This window comes from Doryrhamphus excisus, chromosome 15, assembly GCF_030265055.1.
Source record: "Doryrhamphus excisus isolate RoL2022-K1 chromosome 15, RoL_Dexc_1.0, whole genome shotgun sequence".
Lineage (NCBI taxonomy): Eukaryota > Metazoa > Chordata > Actinopteri > Syngnathiformes > Syngnathidae > Doryrhamphus > Doryrhamphus excisus.
Window position 1 is genome coordinate 7,913,372 of NC_080480.1, and position 21,857 is coordinate 7,935,228.

A 21,857-nucleotide genomic window follows, 5' to 3' on the forward strand; every position below is an offset into this window, starting at 1 on the left:
GTTGATTGATGACATTACGCACTGAGGGGAAATTTGAATGCATTCATGCAAAAACACACACAGTTCAGTTCCAAATGTGAAAATTGTAAATAGTTCATGGTGTTATATTTGTAAATAAATGTTTCGTTTTCATGAAAAACAAAATTTTTTATGTTGTTTATATTGTGTCATAGTTAATATATTTTGGCTCAAAGTGTCAAAGTGAAAGTTGTGCTTGAAATGTATCTTTTCACTGAAAACTGTTTTCCCTTTTTTTTTTAAACTTGCCTATGTTCTACTGCTTTTTTCTGAAGAAAGATGAGAATCAAACCTTTCCTTTGCTGTATATCATGTCTATATAGCCCAAGAACACAATATTCTGTGTGCCTTCAAAAATCAGTCAAAGTATTCAAAAATGGCCGGTACCGAGAATCGGCTTTTGAAAAAGGTCTGGGATTGAATGAAGATTATTGAATGCTAATGAATGCTGGAGGGGTTTAACCAGGGGATCAGGAAGGAGAAGAAGCCGTTATCCTTCCAGACTGTGACAATATTTTCAGAATGTAGGTATGGGAGGCCGTTTAGAGCATTTGCACACACACATACAATATACTCAAACACACACTGATTTTTGGCGCATATGCCCCGAAACAGGGCAAAACGCATCAAAAAGCTGTACACACTAACACAATTCACACACACACACACACACACTGAAAATTGGTACACACACCAACAACATATCATAATATCATAATAATCACATGGACCAACATTCACACAGAGTAGTTTTCTTGTCTGTTTAAACTTAGGATATTCAGCGTGTGTGTATGTATGTGTGTGTGTGTGTGTAAAAATAAATTTGGTGCGCCGGAAGCCCAGTTCAGTGTAACTGGAAGGCACCTGAAACTGAGTTGTGAGTTTCAGAATAAAATACACTCACGCTAAACATGCTAAAACTGAAAATTAGCCTATAAAATGTATGAAATTGAGAACATTATTTTGAAGCGGCAAAATCAGAAGTAGCTCTAGTGGTGTCTTCCTGTAATATATTAACATATGTAACATATTGTTTTTTTACATTTTTATAGGCTTTGCTACAAAAACTTCATACTTGAGAGACAAGGACTCATTATTCATTATTTTGTGTATATTTACAATCCATAAGAACAAACCACCTCAATTGCTTGCTAATTTTTAGTTTTAGCATGTTTACCGTGAGTGTATTTTATTCTGAAACTCACAACTCAGTTTCAGGTGTCTTCCGGTTACACTGAACTTTATTTTTCGACACATGTGCACACACGCATGCTGAATAACCCCAGAAATCTAATACTCATGTGTGAATGTTGGTGCATGTGATTATTATATGTGTGTGTGCGTGTTTATTTGTGTGTATGTGCTTGTTGTCGGTGTGTGTACACGGCTTTTTAACATGCGTGTGTACCCATTATCAGTGTGTGTGTGTGTGAATGGTGTTTGTGTGTACAGATTTTTGATGTGTTTTTGCCCTGTTTTGGGACATATGTGCCAAAAATCAGTGTGCAGATGTTTGATGTGTTTTGCCCTAAACGATAATAGTAAAGAGTTGTTCTCCTTTTTTGACTGTTTCATTTAATTTTTGTGTAAGTGACTTTCCACGACCGCGGAAATATCCAATTTGTCTGAATTAGCCCACTTCTGTACATATGCTTACATGGTGAGCTCCCCATGATGGACACAGGGTATGATAAATATTGAGTCATTTCCAGTAAGTAGTGGATTTGGAACAGCCCTACACTGTCAACATTTGCCCCCTTAGAGCAACATACACAGGTACACAGTACATGTATGTATCCTCTCTCACCTTGAAGTTTACGTCGATGGAAGCGTGGTGACCCCAGCAGGTTGTTTTTGAACGAATTGAGCCTTGTTCTCCAGTGGGCAGAGCTTGAAGACGCCAGACCGCCACTGCTACCCGGGCTGGAGGGCGGTGTCAGCGACAGAGACGCCCCTCCAGACCCATCCGCTCTGGGAGAAGAGGACGAAGAGGAAGAGGAGGGAGGGGTGGTGGAGGAAGGGTGTTGCATTTGGTGCACAGGCGTGCCCAGCGGGGTGGGAAGTGGTGAGCCTTGTGGCGTGACCTGTGACACGGGAGGAGTGGTGGCAGAGGAGTTAGAGGACGAGTGGGTGTTTTTGGATTTGAAGACAGAAGGAGAGGGGAAGTTGAAAAAGCGCGGGATGGGAGAGAGAAGAGGGGAGGGGGAGGGGGATGGTGTGCGTGGTGTCTGGAGAGGGAGGGACTTCATGGAGTTGAGATGGGGACGGTCGGTGGGGCCCTTTGAGGGCAGGGTCTGAGTTTTTGGGTCGGGTGCTGGGCGGATAGGCCGAGCAGTGGTTGCGCTCGCTGGTTTGGGATCTTTGGAGGAAGAAGCTGAGTTGACTTCTGATTGGCTGAAAGTGAACACCGGGCTCTGACGGGAGGGGGGATGGAGAGATGAGAGAGAAAGCAATGGTCATGAAGTGTGATGCATGGAAGCAATTCTTCAACAAGCAAGATGGAGGATGAATCAATGAGCCCTACGATATTAGTATACAGTGGATCCCGCATATTTGCAAGTCAGCATTCACAACCCTGCAGATTTGTCATAACAATGCATGAATGCATAATAATGCAGGTGAAAATGACAGCATACATGTGCCAGTCCTCAAATGTTTATATCTTCATGCTTCACTGATAATATTTTTTGTCAAGTGTTGAGATTTCGCACTTTCTTTGAGGGTCAGTGAACGCATTATAGTTAGGTGCTTTGAAGCAAAAGTGAAACTTATACAGTATATAGTATTATTAGTAAAACAAAATGCACATTTAATCATATTTTACTTATTCTTAGCCTAAATTAAGCATATAAGGTTGCATTGTAACATACGGAAGTACGCTATCCAGAAACAAAAAAATAGGAAGTCTCACAATACTAACTTTTGACTGTATGTTATGTCTTATATCTCTTATTTTTTTGTTGTTATGTCTACTATATTGGGTAATACAAGTGTAAATGTAACTATAGGGCTGTTATTTCATGTCCAGAGGGCTCTAATAAATCATTCATTCATTCATTTTCTACCGCTTATCCTCACTGCTGGAGCCTATCCCAGCTGTCTTCAGGCGAGAGGCGGGGTACACCCTGGACTGGTCGCCAGCCAATCACAGGGCACATATAGACAAACAACCATTCACACTCACATTCATACCTATGGACAATTTGGAGTGGCCAATTAACCTAGTATGTTTTCGGAATGTGGGTAGGAAACCGGAGTACCTGGAAAAACCCCACAAATGCACGGTGAGAACATGCAAACTCCACACAGAGATGGCCGAGGGTGGAATTGAACACGGGCTTCCTTGCTGTGAGGCCTGCACGCTAAACACTCGGGCGCCATGCAGCCCTGCTCTAAGAATCTATAATAATAACTGTATTTATAAGATAGTAAACAGATTTTATATACTACTACCAAAATATTCCATTACTTGGAAATTCACTTATCACGATCAGGTAAAATTAATCCACCAAAGAGAAGACAAACAGCCGTGTTAGTGGTAAGTGTATGAGGCTTATTTCGAGCTTAAATCTGGATTGTATCGTGAGTGAACTATGGCAGCGAAGAGAGAAGCTGAATCTAATCTAAAAATGTCATTTTTCTTACACAAGTAAAACATCAACATCAAGCTAGCTGGAAGATTCCAAGGGGGAAGAGTGAACTGTGGGTCAAAATAGACATTTGTTATGCGTGTTTTTTGCCTATATTTTTGTCTATATGTGCCCTGTGATTGGCTGGCGACCAGTCCAGGGTGTACACCGCATCCCGCTCAGCTGGGATAGACTCCAGCATATATCTGCAAACCTAATGAGGATAAGCGGCATAGAAAATGGATGGATCCACTCCAAATTGCAGGGATCTCCTGTATTAACCAATAGGAATGTGTAGGTTATAACATTTTGGTTTAATGTCTTTTATTGATGTTTAATTTTTAATCGCTCAGGTTGTGCATTATGTAATTCCTCTCATTATAACCCCCCAAAACACAATATTGACTCATATACTCATACATTTGTCTTGAGCCAGAATGACATGACAATGTAATGGGATGCATACCATATGGCTGAGAAAGTGAAAAGTATGATTGACAGCATTGTAGAAAACACTGTATTGACAACATGAACTTGAAAAATAGATATTATAAAGTGTTTTTATCTTATAATTTCATTTTGACCACAAAAAAAATTTGAGGATTGGGAAAGGTGCCACAAGAAGAGTCAGAAGAGTCGCCTGCAGCTCCGGAGCTGTGGGTTGCCGACCCCTGTCCTAGCCCCTTTGTTTTGTTTTCTTTTTTTTTTTTCTTTATAATGCCACAACTTAATGTCAGTGTTCCATATCTGGGCCAAGCTAGCAACATTTGAAATGTGCATTTGTTATTTTTGCTACATTGTGGAGTGTTAATTTGTTATTTATTTACTGTCGTCTAAAAATTTTTTTTTGCCGTAGTCAATAGATTTCAAGATTATAAAAGTAAGCATTGACAGTGTGCAAAATTCTGATCTGACTGATAAATCATGCAATGCAAATCAAAAATATGTTTAAATATTTTAAAAAATAATAATTACAATGGGCTGCACGACAGGTGAGTGGTTAGCACGCAGGCCTCACAGCTCGGAGACCGGAGTTCAATTCCACCCTCGGCCATCATGCATGTTCTCCCTGTGCATGCATGGGTTTTCTGTGGGTACTCCGGTTTCCTCCCACATTCCAAAAACATGCTAGGTTAATTGGCGACTCCAAATTGTCCATAGGTATGAATGTGAGTGTGAATGGTTGTTTGTCTATATGTGCCCTGTGATTGGCTGGCGACCAGTCCAGGGTGTACTCCTCCTCTCGCCCGAAGACAGCTGGAATAGGCTCCAGCACCACTGCGACCCTCGTGAGGATAAGCAGTAGAAAATGAATGATTATATATTATATATATATTATATATAAATATATTGGAATTCCAATATATTTGTGCATTTATTATATTAGTGCATATATTAATAATATTAATAGTTATTATTGTTAATATTATTACATTTCATATTTATTTATTTATTTATTTATTGTTATTATTATATTTATTTATTATTACTATCATTATTATTGTTTATTATTATTTATTATTATTATTTATTAATAGTTACCTATTCTGAGTTTTTTTTAAGGTTATTCTAATGGAGAGAAAAGAGGATGAGGTTCTTACCCTAGGACTGCTGAGAGGACTAGAGGACAGACCTGTGGATGCTCCACTCACTGATCGAGACCTTTTGGAAAGAGCGGATATAAAAAAAAAGTATTCTATATATAAATGAAAATGCAATGATATTTTGCTGTAACCTTTACCTTTGACTGTGTGCATTAGTGTCCAGGTTCCTGCGGGGGGGTGTGGGAGAGCCTTGTTCAGTAACACTGAGAACCTCCAGACTCTTCCTCTCTGGTCTACAGCGGCCATGACGGCTCAACATAGGGGAGTCCACACGCTTCCTGGGTGGGTCTTTGACAGAACGTGTTGTGAAGACGCAACAACCTCTTGCTTTCATCCTCAAGCTGTTTTGTTTTGAGAAGGTGGACTTACCGGCATCATTTCTGGGTGGCAGGTCCTCATCCTCATAGGTGGGGTAGCGCTCTTTTCTGTCCAACAGGAGGTAGTAAATCATCTTTTCCTGGTTCTCTCTGCAGACGACACAAAACATGATTTAGGTCAGTGGTGGGCAAACTACGGCCCGGGGGCCACATCCGGTTCGCCAAGTGTTTAAATACGGCCTGTCCGTTCTTTCCAAAGTATTTCATTGAAACTTAACATACAACCTGGCATCATGGCTTGAGCCAACCTTTTGATGGTTTAGATCAGGGGTCTCAAACACGCGGCCCGCGGGCCAAATGTGGCCCGCAGGACACTAGTTTGAGGCCCCTGCCTTGATATGAAAGTTTAATGTTAGTGCGGCCTGCACAAGTTTGATATGGATGCTGTATGGTATCATGTACCCAGAAAAAATTATTACGTTTGATTAATGTTCATATTAAAGGTTAAATAACTGTTAATAGTTATACTCCCTATCCGTGTGGAAGTGGTAAGTTTTTGGCTATTTAAGTTTAAAGGAAATAACTTGAAGGCTACCGTTTAGGTCGCTAGCTCTCTAGTTTGCGAGTTAGCATGTGTCTCAAGACCCTGCAGTTGCGCAATATGTTTTTATTTTATTATTATTATTTATTTATTACTGATTGATTGATTTTCTTTATTCTTGATTTGTTTATTTATTTTTCATCTTATTTTGTGTAGAAAAATAAAAAGTAAGATATTTGAGAACAGTGGAATGTTTTATCAGAGCTTTTCTTGTAGAAAATCGGAACCAAAGCAAAGTTTATTCATTTTTCTGTTTTTAATAAATGCGTTTTTTTTGTGGGGGGGGGCTGATGCGCCCAGTCTCACCCAGACCCTAGCTCCAGTGGCCCCCAAGTAAATTGAGTTTGAGACCCCTGGTTTAGATTAATCAATTTGGTTATTTTATGTGGTCTGCGGTTTACAAAGTGCTCCTGAAAAAAGGGATACAAGCACATATAGCAGATTGTATGACACAGATACAATAATTCCAGGTGGACTGAATTATAGGTGTAAAATATATAGTCTGGCCCCCCGTCAATTTTGTTAAATCAATGTGGCCCGAGAGTCAAATATTCACTTAAAATTGACTGCTGACATAAAATTAATATATATTTTTTATGAAAATCTAATTCTGCTCTAAAAAAATCGTACATAAAAATATTAAGGATGTCCGATATTGGCTTTTTTGCAGACAACCGATATGCCAGTATTGTCCAACTCTCAATTTTCCGATACCGATATGTGTAACAACATGACATACAGTATCTCCTGTAGTAGAATGATTACATATGTGCTGTATACTGCGTCTTTTTAATATTGTTTTTCACCGATATTGCATTTTTATGCTGATATCATTCAGACAAAAAACTGTCTGAGCGATAAAAAAAGTTAAATTAACTTTGCGTCTGTTTTCCTCGTCTCTCGCCTCCAAACAGACAGGTAGAGGATTCAGTCTGTGCATCGGTTTCAACACTTCCGCGCAGAACAACGGCATGGAATGGAGTGAGCCCTTTTGCCAATGAGTCATAGAGCCTCAGTGGGTGGAGGCGGGGCCAGTAGCATACACAGTGCAAGGTAACGTAGTAGAAATGAAATGAGTACATTGCAATATGCGTATTTTTACATTGTACTTTTCTTAAAAGTAATGTTAAAATCCAGTCTGGTCTTGTTCTTGTAAATCCATCCAATACAGTGACATGTTCTACTTTATGCTTTAATAATGTAAAGCAACATTCACTGATCTGTCTCGTTTCTTTCATGCCGTATGGATTAACAATGAATGTCTATAATGCAAAAAAAGAGAACTTAATCTCATATATACTGCTTACATCAATGCATTTGCTTATTGCATGTGACCATTCATGTCATGCAATGGGGGCTTGTGTGTGCGGGATGGTGTCATTTATTACCTAAGAAGCACCACTTTTGTCTTTCATAAATGACAAAATAGCTTTTCTTTACTCACTCCTCACTTGTAAGGTCCCGTGTGAGTTTGACCCGATCCCGGAAGCACCCTAAAGAATACATGCTTTCCAAGACGTCAGGGTCAAGGTCGGTCAACGACAGCACCCTCGTCACACACACACGGCGGGGCGGCGGCTGCTCAGGGCAAGGCTCATTGCGACCGCTCCTGATACGGGATGGAAGACCACTTTGTTATTTAAACTAAAAAAAAACAAATATTGTGTAGATATTTTCTCAGTAACAATTGTTGGAATAATTATAAATACTTACTGGTACCAGGCGTGGGTCTGGATTGCTTCTAACTGTAACAAAAAAAATGACAATAACACATGAGACATAAAACAAAACAACAAACCCTTCCATGTATTTTTATCTGAGAAATTTATAATTGGATCGCTCCTCCTCGCAACAGCATTCATGTGAGTAATAAAGACAAACACGAAAATAAATTTGTTTCAGAAAACAATTTCATTGAAGGACAAGCAACATAGGAAGGTCCCAGATGATCCGGAGCCCAGAGGGACGGCATTGCAGCGCCCCAATGAATGTGTTGCTCAGATGCAATGCCTTTTGGGAAAAATTTAAAATTTGAGTTTTTTTTCATCTTAAACTATATTGGTGCGTGTTTGTATAGTTCAGAGATACACCTTTGGACTGTTAAGTTGCTGTGTGATGAATTTAGCGTTGTTAGTCAAGTGTGCTTAGTAAGATGACACAGTGAGTCAGACTGTTATGTTGTTATACTATTATATGTAATGACCTCCTGTGATTTTAACTTGGTTGATAAACTTGTTGTGAGTGCACTGATAGCTTGTGATTGGCTCATGGCAAAGAAGGAGCTAATCTTTCCTCACTGACTCAATAGCGGCATGGTATTTAAACAATTAGTAGTAGTTCTGAAGTCAAGGATATGTCACAAGATTACAATTTTAACAAAGTTTGAAAGAAAAACGTAGAGGGTCATACAGTTTATAATATTGAATTTTTTGACAATATTCAAACACTTGTCTGCACTATAAGGTGGATTTATTAAGCTATGAGAAAGCGAGATATAAGTTTTACTATTGTGTCACAGGACACAACTATGGTGTGTTGAAGGACCGCTGAACCAAGTGGGATATTGTGCTGCTTGTGATTATTTTGATAAACAACCACAATAATAATCCTAAATTTTTTATCTTTAATTTGGTCTTTGGTCTAAAAACCTGTTGGAAAATTGTCCTAAAAACAACTTGTGTTTTTTCCCAAGTGTTCTGACCATTTTTGTGGCGTTACAAGCACAAATGCCGAAAAGGCTCCTTTCCCGCAATCCTTTTGAAAAAATTTGTGGATCCAGACGGTGATCCGCATCACCCCCAAAATGTAATCACTACTTCCACATCCCGTTTCCCACAATTCCAAAAAAATTCATCCAAATCCATTCAGATGTTTTCAAGTTATTTTGAACACAAACATTTATACATGTTATTTTATTTTAAACTGTGTTATCTTCTTCTTTCTCTTTGTGCTTGTCCCTTCAGGGGTCCCCACAGCAAATCAATCTCCTCCATCCAACCCTGTCTCTCTCACACCAACTACCCTCATGTCCTCCTTCACTACATCCAGAAACCTCCTCTTTGGTCTTCCTCTACGCCTCCTACCTGGCATCCTTCTACCAATATATTCACTATCTCTCCTCTGGACATGTCCCAACCATCTCAGTCTGGCCTCTCTGACTTTATCTCCAAGGCCTCTAACATGTAATGTCCCCCTTCTTCCTGATCCTATCTATCCTGGTCACTCCCATCTTCATCTGTGCTACCTCCAGTTCTGCTTCCTGTCTTTTCCTCAGTGGCACTGTCTCTAGACACATTTTGCATTTATATGCAGACCACAATCTTTACACTTTAGCAGAGGTTTGCACTCTACTATTTACCTTTTTGCTTGCTTTTAAGATACTTTTCTTTAAGAGCTTTCTGATTTATTCTGTATACATTTGAATTGATGTAATTTGTAAGGAGGAATTGAACAGGCGTCTCCATTAAGGGGTTCAGTGAGTAATGTAATGTAATGTTTTCAGCACAGAAGAGACATTCTGGTGAACTGCCTTCAAGATTTTGTTAGTTGCTTCCAGGTTAATATGACCCGAGTTTGATCTTGAAGGTTACTTTGCACTAAGCAGGAGGTCAGTGTGTGCATTACTGAATGCTGTACAAGTAGACAGTTATGTTATTACGAGGGTCGTGGTGATGCTGGAGCCTATCCCAGCTGTCTTGGGGCAAGAGGCAAGGTACACCCTGGACTGGTCGCCAGCCAATCACAGGGCACATATAGACAAACAACCATTCACACTCACATTCATACCTATGGACAATTTGGAGTGGCCAATTAACCTAGCATGTTTTTGGAATGTGGGAGGAAACCGGAGTACCCGGAGAAAACCCACGCATGCACAGGGAGAACATGCAAACTCCACACAGAGATGGCCGAGGGTGGAATTGAACTTGGGTTTCCTAGCTGTGAGGCCTAAATGACAGCTATGTAAAATAAAACTTATTTATGTGCTATTCTGGTTATTTATGTCTTAAATGTTTTTTTTCTGATTATATCTACTGTATTGGGTAATTTCAATGGAACGGTGACTATAGGGATGTTATGTAATGTCCAGAGGGCTCTAATAATCAACAACATTCAAAGAACCGCAGGCCTCACTTTCCTCGGTTATGGCAAGTGTTCAGTGTTCATGACCATGACTGGCAGGTTTCCAAGACCAAAACCAAACAATTTGGAGTCGCCAATTTTTAGCATGTTAGCACATATAGACAAACAACCATTCACACTCACATTCATACCTATGGACAATTTGGAGTCGCCAATTAACCTAGCATGTTTTTGGAATGTGGGAGGAAACCGGAGTACCTGGCGAAAACCCACGCATGCATGGGGAGAACATGCAAACTCCACACAGAGATAGTTGAGGGTGGAATCGAACTCCGGTCTCCTAGCTGTGTGGCCTGTGCGCTAACCATCCATCTACAGTGCAGCCCTCATTTGGTCTATCCGTAATATATTCTATACAATTGCGTCTTTTAGTTAGCCATTGTCAATAAATGGTGAATGCGTGTTCGACTGCTTTATGAGTATCTTGTGAAGTGAAAGCCCGTTAACAATGTCAATGGGAACTGCACTGAATGTCTACGTGTCGTGGGTGGTTTCCATGTTGGCTGTCCAACAAGAGAGAGAGACTGTCTGACCTCATTTCAGGCTCCATTAATCAGAAGTTCATCAGACGAATGCACAGCTTTGATTAAATCTGTGATCCGCGGTAACTGAACGACTAACTGATGAGACGTTCTCTTTATCTCAGGCTCTATTAACCATCTTGTACGTTATTGCTCCTTCTCTCCTGTAACAATGTCATCACTTTTATTTTTACTCCTCCAGCTTAGAATTTCCGACAAGAGTGACGGAGGACACTGAAAGGGAAGCTATTATGCACTTTTACTACTTTTAATGCTCAGACAAAAACGTCACATTATGCAGGGCCTTCATGTACACCTTCGGTTAAATAGTCCAGTTTGCATACAATATAGGCCTTAACCTGAGGCGAGAGGGATTGGTTTCATACTAATTATATATACTATTTACAGTTGTGTACATAGTGCTCAGCCACGGGTTTATTGTATGGTTATTGCACGGTTTATTGCACAGGATTTTTGCAGTAGTTCATACTGTATTAGGAAGTCTAACAGCTCCAGGAAGAAAATGACCAGCAATATCAGTATCATGCTGTCACTAGTGGTGATAAAATGTATAAAATCTTTTAAATGAGAGAGATGCATGCTGAGCTCTTATAAAAATGCACTTGTGCCACCTTGTGGCCATTTTTACGGCTTAAAACTGCATCAAACACGATCTCTTCTATTGTTCAGTGGTGTCGTCACAACTTTTTGCCTCTTAAAACGTAAAAAAACGTTTCAAAAAAAGTTAAAAAAAAGTGTTTGGGAGAGAGCGTTCGGGTTGCAAAAAACAATAAATATGTATTTGGCACGACAAATCTAAATCCATGTGCCTGTATTGTAGAGTTGTCCCTCATTAATCATGGATAATCTGTTCCAGACCTGACCGCAATTAGTAGTATTCAATATTAATAAACATTTTTGTAGCTAGAGAAGAGAATACCTGTTTATAACTTTGTAAATACAGTGAAGAAAATAAGTATTTGAACACCCTGCTATTTTGCTATTTCTCCCACTTAGAAATCATGGAGGGGTCTGAAATTTTCATCGTAGGTGCATGTCCACTGTGAGAGAGATAAACTAAAAAGAAAAATCCAGAAATCACAATGCATGATTTTTTAACAATTTATTTGTGTGATACAGCTGCAAATAAGTATTTGAACACCTGTGTATCATCTAGAATTCTGACCCTGAAAGACCTGTTAGTCTGCCCATTAGAAGTCCACCTGCACTCCATGTATCATCCTGAATCAGATGCACCTGTTTGAGGTCGTTAGCTGCATAAAGACACCTGTCCACCCCATACAATCAGTAAGACTTTAACTTGTAACATGGCGAAGACCAAAGAGCTGTCCAAAGACACCAGAGACAAAATTGTACACCTCCACAAGGCTGGAAAGGGCTACGGAGCAATTACCAAGCAGCTTGGTGAAAAAAGGTCCACTGTTGGAGCTATCATTAGAAAATGGAAGAAGCTAAACATGACGGTCAATCTCAATCGGAGTGGAGCCCCATGCAAGATATCACCTCGTGGGGTCTCAATGATTCTAAGAAAGGTGAGGAATCAGCCCAGAACTACACGACAGGACTTGGTCAATGACCTGAAAAGAGCTGGGACCACCGTTTCCAAGGTTACTGTAGGTAATACACTAAGACGTCATGATGTGAAATCATGCATGGCACGAAAGGTTCCCCTGCTTAAACCAGCACATGTCAAGGCCCGTCTTAAGTTTGCATATGACCATTTGGATGATACAGAGGAGTCATGGGAGAAAGTTTTATGGTCAGATGAGACCAAAATAGAACTTTTTGGTCATAATTCCAATAAGCGTGTTTGGAGGAAGAAGAATGAAGAGTACAATCCGAAGAACACCATCCCTACTGTGAAGCATGGGGGTGGTAGCATCATGCTTTGGGGGTGTTTTTCTGCACATGGGACAGGACGAGTGCACTGCATTAAAGAGAGGATGACTGGGGCCGTGTATTGTGAGATTTTGGGGAACAACCTCCTTCCCTCTGTCAGAGCATTGAAGATGGGTCGTGGCTGGGTCTTCCAACACGACAACGACCCGAAGCACACAGCCAGGAAAACCAAGGAGTGGCTCCGTAAGAAGCATATCAAGGTTCTAGCATGGCCCAGCCAGTCTCCAGACCTGAACCCAATCGAAAATCTTTGGAGGGAGCTCAAACTCCGTGTTTCTCAGCGACAGCCCAGAAACCTGACTGATCTAGAGAAGATCTGTGTGGAGGAGTGGGCCAAGATCCCTCCTGCAGTGTGTGCAAACCTGGTGAAAAACTACAGGAAACGTTTGACCTCTGTAATAGCAAACAAAGGCTACTGTACCAAATATTAACATTCATTTTCTCAGGTGTTCAAATACTTATTTGCAGCTGTATCACACAAATAAATTGTTAAAAAAATCATGCATTGTGATTTCTGGATTTTTCTTTTTAGTTTATCTCTCTCACAGTGGACATGCACCTACGATGAAAATTTCAGACCCCTCCATGATTTCTAAGTGGGAGAAATAGCAAAATAGCAGGGTGTTCAAATACTTATTTTCTTCACTGTATGTTTTTTAGAGTCCTGTAGACATGAAATAACACCCCTATAGTCACCTTTACACTTGTATTACCCAATATAGTGGACATTCATTCATTCATTTTCTATACGCGGGTGCTGGAGCCAATCACAGGGCACATATAGACAAATTCACACTCACATTCATACCTATGGACAATTTGGAGTCGCCAATGTGGGAATGTGGGAGGAAATCGGAGTACCCGGAGAAAACCCACGCATGCACGGGGAGAACATGCAAACTCCACACAAAGATGGCCGGGGGTGGAATTGAACTTGGGTCTCCGAGCGCTAACCACTCGTCTTCCGTGCATGCTATGGTAGACATAATAATAGAAAATAATCCACATACAGTAAATAAGATATGCTACACTCAAACATTAGCATTGACGTACTTCCTATTGTTTCATGTGAACATTCACACAGGAGCTGCTGTCGGCCACTATCTGCACAGCTAACAGTCAACTCTAGCAAGCTGACGTCACACACATCACTTCATTGCGGTTCATATCTTATGTCTTCTGAATATCCTATATTTGTATTTTCATCCATTTTTATGCTTCATTTTGTCATCATCTGTGTTGTTGCTTTGCTGCCGCCTTCTGCCTTTTTGTTGCAGTACACCTCCGACTGGCCTAAGGCGGTCCTCTGCTGCCAATTATCATCTTGGCTTTTTAAGCATGGCAGGTAGTGCTGTACTTCGCCAGATTGTCCCTCGAGCTACCTCATGCCACATGCCCTTCGCTCCGCTCTGCTCTGCTCTAGTCTTGTGCATTTTGTAAATTGCTGAGGTGGAACAAAGGTTATTGCTATTATTTCAAAGCTTACTTGGCGCTGAACAGGAAGTCACTGTGCATGTTTTAATGCTGTGTAACCAGACAGTATTTACACTGCTGTTGTTTCTTGATAATGATGAAGCGACCAATACTACAACACATCATCATAAGCGAACACATTTTTCACGCCAATGACCTTTTCATAAGCAGGTTCCACTGTGACTGTGCTTACCGTGAGTCGCTTGTCAGGGTTGACTTCTATCATTCCTTTGAGCAATGCTTGACAGTCAGGTGGTATGAAGTGGGGCATATGGAATACTCCGCTTTTAACCTTTTCTAGAAGCTGCCGTAGGTTGTCATGGTCAAACGGCAAAGCACCCTGGGAAGACATGAACATAAAAACATTAATCAAGCAGTAGTCAATTTTGGACAAATTCTTGAAGAGCAGTTGCAGGACGTCTTGAGGAGGTGAAGTTTGACAGACTGCTTAAAGGTGGAGAGTAGTGGGGGGTCTATTGGAAGATATTTGCTGAGGGATGGAGTTCAATGAAGAAGGCTTTGTCACCCCAGGTACACTATTTCGTCCTGGATGGGACCGTAGAGGAGGTTGTGGAGGGTTTTGTATGTTAGGACGAGATGTTTGAAGTGGATACGATGAGGGATGAGGAGGCCATGGAGGACAGGGGGTGGGAGTGTGTGAGAATTTATGAATGAATATCGGATGACGAACTATAGAGAAGGCTCTAGAGGAGTCTGGATGTGATGAAGGTGTGATTTTTCTTCACGTTTGTCATACTTAAACATTTCAGATCTTCAAACAAATTTAAATATTAGTTAATGACAACACAACTGAACATAAAATTAAGTTTTTAAATTATTAAGGGCGTAAAAAAATATCCAAAACTGTACATGGCCCTGTGTGAAAAAGTGTTAAAACATAACTTAAGTGAGTTCAATTGAGATCTATCAGTCTAGAAAATGTTATTAAACCATTTCTAAAGCTTTGGGACCACATCATCCATTTTTTAAAAATAAATATATATATACCTTTTGTTGTGTGCTTCACTATAGGTTTTATGCTTTCTTTGTAGCACTTTGAGATTTCTGTAATGTAAAGTGCAATATAAATAAAATTCATTATTATTATTATCCACAAATGGCGGTTGTGAAACTTCCCAGGAGTGGCTGGCCAACCAAATTGCCCCAAGAGCGCAGCAACAATTCATCCAAGAGGTCACAAAAGACCCCACAACAACATCCTAATAACTGCAGGCCTCCCTTGCCTCAGTTCAGGTCAGTGTTCATGACTCCACCATAAGAAAGACACTGGGCAAAAATGGCCTGCATGGCAGAGTTCCAAGACCAAAACCACTGCTGAACAAAAAGAACATTAAGGCTCGTCTCAATTTTACCAGAAAATATCTTGATGATCACCAAGACCTTTGGGAAAATACTCTGGCCAACAGTAAAATATGGTGGTGGTAGTGTGATGGTCTGGGGCTGTTTTGCTGCTTCAAGACCTGGAAGACTTGCTGTGATAAATGGAACCATAAATTCTGCTGTCTACCAAAAAATCCTGAAGGAGAATGTCTGGCCATCTGTTGGTGACCTCAAGCTAAAACCAACTTGGGTTCTTTAGCAGGACAATGATCCAAAACACACCAGCAAGTCCACCTCTGAATGGCTGAAGAAAAACCAAATGAAGACTTTGGAGTGGCCTAGTCAAAGTCCTGGCCTGAATCCTATTAAAAGGCGCCTTAAAAAGGCGGTTCATGCTGGAAAACCCTCCAATGTGGCTGAATGACAACAATTCTGCAAAGATGAGTGGGACAAAATTCCTCCACAGCGCTGGAAGAGACTCATTGCAAGTTATCAAAACACTTCATTGCAGTTGTTGCTGCTAAGTGTGGCCCAACCAGTTATTAGGTTCAGGGGGCAATCACTTTTTCACACAGGTCCATGTAGGTTTGGTTCTCCTTTAAGAATAAAAAGTTTTATTTAAAAACTGCAATGGACTTCAAAAATGGACTTACCACAAGAAGAGCAAAGAGAATGACTCCACAACTCCAGACGTCTGCCCTTCGGCCATCATACTTCTCCCCCTAAAACACATCATTCTCATTAGACATACACGTGCACGCACGCCCACATAAGCACAGCCACACACTGACGTACCCTTATCACTTCAGGACAAGCATAATGTGGGGATCTAAAATAAAGAAGACATTATTTTAAAAATGACACTCAGATGAATAGAGCCGGGACCTAATGTATGTATTTCATGAATGAGTAATCAAGTTTAGCACTTACCCACAACTAGTTTCCAGTAGACTATCCCCAACCTGTAGTGAGGCCATTCCAAAGTCTGCTATCCTGATGTTGTTCTTCTCATCCAGAAGAAGATTCTCAGGCTTCAAGTCCCTGTGACTAAAAACAAATAAAAAAGAAACCTTATTGGAACCTGTAACTTTTTGTAAAACAGTGGTAGTGACGACGGTGTAATGCCTTAGGATCACAATTAAGACCAGTTGGGGACTTGTCCACAACAACAGCGTACTCAATGCTAATGAGGAAGCTAACGACGGTGCTTTTTACGTCTGTGGTTTCAACACATCGAAGCCCAGTCCCGACAGCGAGGGCAAGACATGACAAAGTATTTCCACATAGTTCTCTCATGCCACAGGAACAGAAGGGTGCTGCAATGGTCAGTCAGCCTCAGTCCACCAGAGAGCCCAGAGAGAGGCTGACATCACTGCAGCACCGGGCAGTAAAAAACAATGAAATGCTTTGCTGGAAGGAAATACATTATGGAGTTAAGTTAAAATAGCTGTTGTATTTTTAGTTTTAAACTCATATTGGTACTTGTCTAGTATATTTCTCATCTAGCTTTTGAGTGTTAAGCTGCTGTGTGATGATTTTAGCAGACTGTTATATTGAGTAACATGGTCCTGTGTTTTCCAATGGGTTGACAAGCTTGTCCTGAGTTTTTCATAGCTCATGATTGGCTCCTGTCATATATTGGGCTACCTTGTCCTCACGAATAATGCGTGCCACAATATGCCATTTTATATAATGGACATTGTGTTTTCTCGGCGGACGAGTGGTTAGCACACAGGCCTCACAGATAGGAGAACCAAGCTCAATTCCACCCTTGGCCATCTCTGTGTGGAGTTTGCATGTTCTCCCTGTGCATGCGTGGGTTTTCTCCGGGTACTCCGGTTTCCTCCCACATTCCAAAAACATGCTAGGTTAATTGGCGACTCCAAATTGTCCATAGGTATGAATGTATTGTCTATATGTGACCCACGACACATAGACATTCAGTGCAGTTCCCATTGACATTGTTAACGGGTTTTCACGTCACAAGATACTCATAAAGCAGTCGAACACGCCTTCACCAATTATTGACAATGGCTAACTAAAAGACGCAATTGCTTAAAATATATTACGGATAGACCAAATGAGGGCTGCACGGCGGATGGGTGATTAGCGCACAGGCCACACAGCTAGGAGACCCGAGTTCGATTCCACCATCAGCCATCTCTGTGTGGAGTTTGCATGTTCTCCCCGTGCATGCGTGGGTTTTCTCCGGGTACTCCGGTTTCCTCCCACATTCCAAAAACATGCTAGGTTAATTGGCGACTCCAAATTGTCCATAGGTATGAATGTGAGTGTGAATGGTTGTTTGTCTATATGTGCCCTGTGATTGGCTGGCGACCAGTCCAGGGTATGCCCCGCCTCTCGCCCGAAGACAGCTGGGATAGGCTCCAGCACCCCTTGTGAGGATAAGCAGTAGAAAATGAATGAATTAAATGAACTTGCTGTCTTTATTAATATGCTACCCAAACTCATTTACAGCATAATTTACAGCGAGTACATCCTCTGATAAAGTTGACAGGGGTAATTAAACTTGAATGAAAAGTACTGACCATATGGAGTAACTATGGCAGAAGTCCAAAGCTGAGATGATCTGTCTGAAAAACTTCCTGGCCTCTTTGGGGGTCAACCTGCCCTTTTTCACCAGATAGTCAAAAAGCTCTCCACCAGACACATGCTCCAACACCAGGTACCTGGCAGGACAGGAGGACATTAAAAGATACAAAACAGAAACTACGCTGTCGATACACACGTAGCAGAATGCAAAGAATCATGCCAGTCAGAAGGAAAACAGAGAGATACTTACAGATACTTGTTATTCTCATAGACATCATGCAGCTTCAGAACATGAGGGTGCTCGATTAGTTTGAGAATGGCTATTTCTCTTTCCACCTGCAGCAACAGATGGCGAGCAGGGTGGAGGAAAGTTGAGAAAATGGTGTTAAAATATAAGAAAATGAAGGGCAAGTGGGCAGAGGGATGTAAATACGAATAGAGATTAGAGGTGGTAGACCATTAAAAGTGTTGAAGCCCGAGGCAGTAAAAGCAGACTGAGAAGAAGCATTAGTAAAGCAAACAGATAATCATGATGAAATCACTTGACAAGAATGACAAAAGGCAGGCAGTAATGAACACCTACGCTCTGCTGGATGTGTTGCAGATGGTTTGTGGTAGCCTGGCCCTCAACCTTAAGTAACAGGCCACCACATTGCAACTTAATTAACTTTGTGGAGCATATGCTGTAGAAACATCTATTGGCCAATATTGGCTGAATACCTTATGTGTATCATTTACGTACTTACACTTAGCGTATGATAAGTATAACAGAAAAGAACCACCCTCAATAGTTGTGGAAGTGGTTGCAAATCACAATTAAAAAGGGGAGAAGAAGAAGAAGAGGAAGCGGATAAATATTGTGATTGTCATTTCCGGCAAGGGTTGACTCAAAAAAAGTTGTAAAGTCACTTAAGTAACCTGCAGCTGATGCTTTCGATTGCCTTCAGTGCTAGTTGTCTGCAGCAACAGCAGCTATTAGAGAACACATAGAGTAGAGTAGGCAATGGGCAGCTATCCAAACCCACAGACTGGTGGCCGGACATGCAATGTACTTGGAACAGGGCTTTGGAACATACACTGACCTAAACCAAAAATGGAAATTGCTGAGATTTAAGTCTCTCACAGATTACAGTAACAGTGTATTTATATATTCAGTAGAACCTTGGCTAGCGTCAAACGGATGCTTTCCAAATCAATTTTTCCCATAAGACATAACATAAATCCAAATTATCCATTCGAGATGTTACCATAAAACCCATTTGCATAGTTTAACGTGCGGGCGACATACATAGCTGATGTCAGGTTCCGGTTACCATTTAATTAGCAATGTGAGGACGCTAACAAGGATGCTTTGTGATAAAGTTGCTAGGTCACAACCAGTCGATCTACGTGCAAAAATCACAACAGAAGGAGGGAGCATGATATGCTGATTTTTGAGTCGTAGATTTAACTTTAACGTTTTCTTCAGGTTGCAAGATAAACATACACTTCGAAACTTTGTCTCTGTGCAGTCAACGTGTGCTGTACGTTTTGCTGATGTCAGATTTGGGTAAATTTTTTATTTAATTTTTTCCATACCTCATATTTGTGGACTCCGATGTACGTATATCATGTACCACACTTGAACCTCACAAGTAATCAGTGTAATCAGTGTGTACGTTCTCCCTGAGTGTCGACATCTTACTACTTCATGGTCACCGCAACTTTGTTCTCCATGAACAAAAACAAAACAAAAAATATTCAGCGATTTGGGGGGAAAAAATGTACCTAAAATTTACCCAAGTTTGAAGAACACAGTTGGACTCGCGTAGTTTACTGTGTTCCCTTGTTTATCGCAGGTCTACAGCTTGTATTCTGGAATGCCCATATAAGGAAGTCTAGCTCACTGTGACATCACAAAAGTGCAGCTTTACCACGCCTTTTCGAAACAAGCTTTTTCAGCCATCCCAAACTTCCTCACTTCCAAATGCGTCAACATTATCTGAAACTAGTTTAACACGATAATACAAAATTCTAACAACATCTATTGGTCAGAAAAGTGTAAAAAGCACAATAGATCCCCTTTACTTTAATAATCTAACGTCCAGCATACTGTGAGTATAAGGTGAGTATTCATCAAAGTCCAGACGAATGCGGCCTACCTTCATGAGAACTGATTCAGACAGTTTTTCTCTGTTGACAATCTTTATGGCCACTTTCTGCCCTGTAATGCAGTGGACACCCAACTTTACCAGTCCTGAAAGACACAACGTAAAGGATGTTTGCGTTATTAAAAAAAAAAAAATCCACTGAAGACGTAGATAAAATGCAAACATACACAATAAGAATCTCCAATTATATCAGCCACCATGAATTAAAATGACTAACTAACCCATGTGGTCTTTCTACCTTCTTGAATTATTGTCCTGGGGTAGTCTGGGAGATTAACCTCCCAGATCTCTTTGTAACAGCGCACAGAATCCATGACCCTCCTACCATTTATAAGCATTCAATCATTCATTGTCTACCGCTTATCCTCACGAGGGTCGCGGGGGTGCTGGAGCCTATCCCAGCTGTCTTGGGGCGAGAGGCGGGGTCCACCCTGGACTGGTCGCCAACCAATCACAGGGCACATATAGACAAACAACCATTCACACTCACATTCATACCTATGGACAATTTGGAGTCGCCAATTAACCTAGCATGTTTTTGGAATGTGGAATTTGGAACCGGAGTACCCAGCATGCACGTGGAGAACATGCAAACTCCACACAGAGATGGTCGAGAATGGAATTGAACTCGGGTCTCCAAGCCGTGAGGCCTACGTGCTAACCACTTGGTCACCGTGCAGCCCGCATTCAATCATTTTTATCTTTAATGATGATCATGACAGTCGAACGGTTGAGACAGTTCAGTGGCCAAGATTGCTGGGCGTGTCTCCTCTGTGAGGTTCAATCGCCAGGCTGGCGACTTTCTTTGGCGCACAGCCAATTGGGAGACGTAATGAAGTGTTAAAAGGTGGAGCTCTAGCAGGACTTCCAGGTAATTGCAGTCGGTGAACGCATTGTCTTCCACCGCTGAGAAAGGCTGGTCATTTCGTCAGATGAATTCAATTAATTTCGGGTTATTTGCTCAGCTTTCTGACTGTCACGCACGTACGGGCGGGTGTCCACATGACTGCGTTAGCTGCTGTTTGACATCGTGAGCCTTGAAAACTCACCATCTATCAAGTCAAGTGTTTGTTCTTCAAACGGTGTATTAAATTAAAACTTTTTAACGCGTAACATAGTGTTTGTGACATGGCGGCAAGACACTGCACTGCACGCCGGGATCGCTGCAGGCTGCAACAGTGATAGCCACAGGTGATTGGCGAAAGTGATCAGCATTGAAAGGCAGAAATCGTAAATCGTCCGATATTGATCAGTGGCCAATCGATCGGAGCGTCCCTACTAAAAATCCATTCTCTTCTTCCTCAGTGTGGTTGAGCAGACGTGCACTGTTACTAGTGCACTAAACGTTACTAGTCTAAAGTGAGTCTCTTGTTCAGGGACCAAAATTAACTTGGCAATTAATTTATGGGAACGCGTTTGAAACTGAGTAGAGTAGTTACTGAGGAACTAATAAAGAACTAACAAATAACTAATGATTAAGACACATAAATGTAGAGTAATTACTGACAAACAAAGGCACATCAATTTGGAGTAGTTACTGAGGAAGTGAGGCACATACATTTAGAGTAGTTACTGAGGAACTACGTA

At 41.1% G+C, this 21,857-nt stretch overlaps 1 protein-coding gene across 3 annotated transcripts in view; it reads right to left on the reverse strand.

Annotated features, from left to right (window-relative positions):
• The window catches only part of LOC131103383 (serine/threonine-protein kinase BRSK2-like), a 32,064-nt gene that overhangs the window by 7,445 nt on the left and 2,762 nt on the right, over nt 1-21,857 (reverse strand). For 2 of the 3 annotated variants that reach the window (XM_058049632.1, XM_058049633.1), the window contains exons 3-15: nt 20,262-20,356; nt 18,371-18,456; nt 18,117-18,257; nt 16,498-16,614; nt 16,363-16,396; nt 16,221-16,289; nt 14,420-14,566; nt 7,883-7,914; nt 7,614-7,778; nt 5,621-5,718; nt 5,389-5,539; nt 5,249-5,309; nt 1,826-2,432 (exon numbers count right to left, since the gene is read on the reverse strand). In XM_058049632.1, the coding sequence (XP_057905615.1) occupies nt 1,826-2,432; nt 5,249-5,309; nt 5,389-5,539; nt 5,621-5,718; nt 7,614-7,778; nt 7,883-7,914; nt 14,420-14,566; nt 16,221-16,289; nt 16,363-16,396; nt 16,498-16,614; nt 18,117-18,257; nt 18,371-18,456; nt 20,262-20,356 (1,803 nt within the window). The remainder of the gene's footprint in view (nt 1-1,825; nt 2,433-5,248; nt 5,310-5,388; nt 5,540-5,620; nt 5,719-7,613; nt 7,779-7,882; nt 7,915-14,419; nt 14,567-16,220; nt 16,290-16,362; nt 16,397-16,497; nt 16,615-18,116; nt 18,258-18,370; nt 18,457-20,261; nt 20,357-21,857) is intronic. The other variant, XM_058049635.1, reaches the window with a different exon arrangement.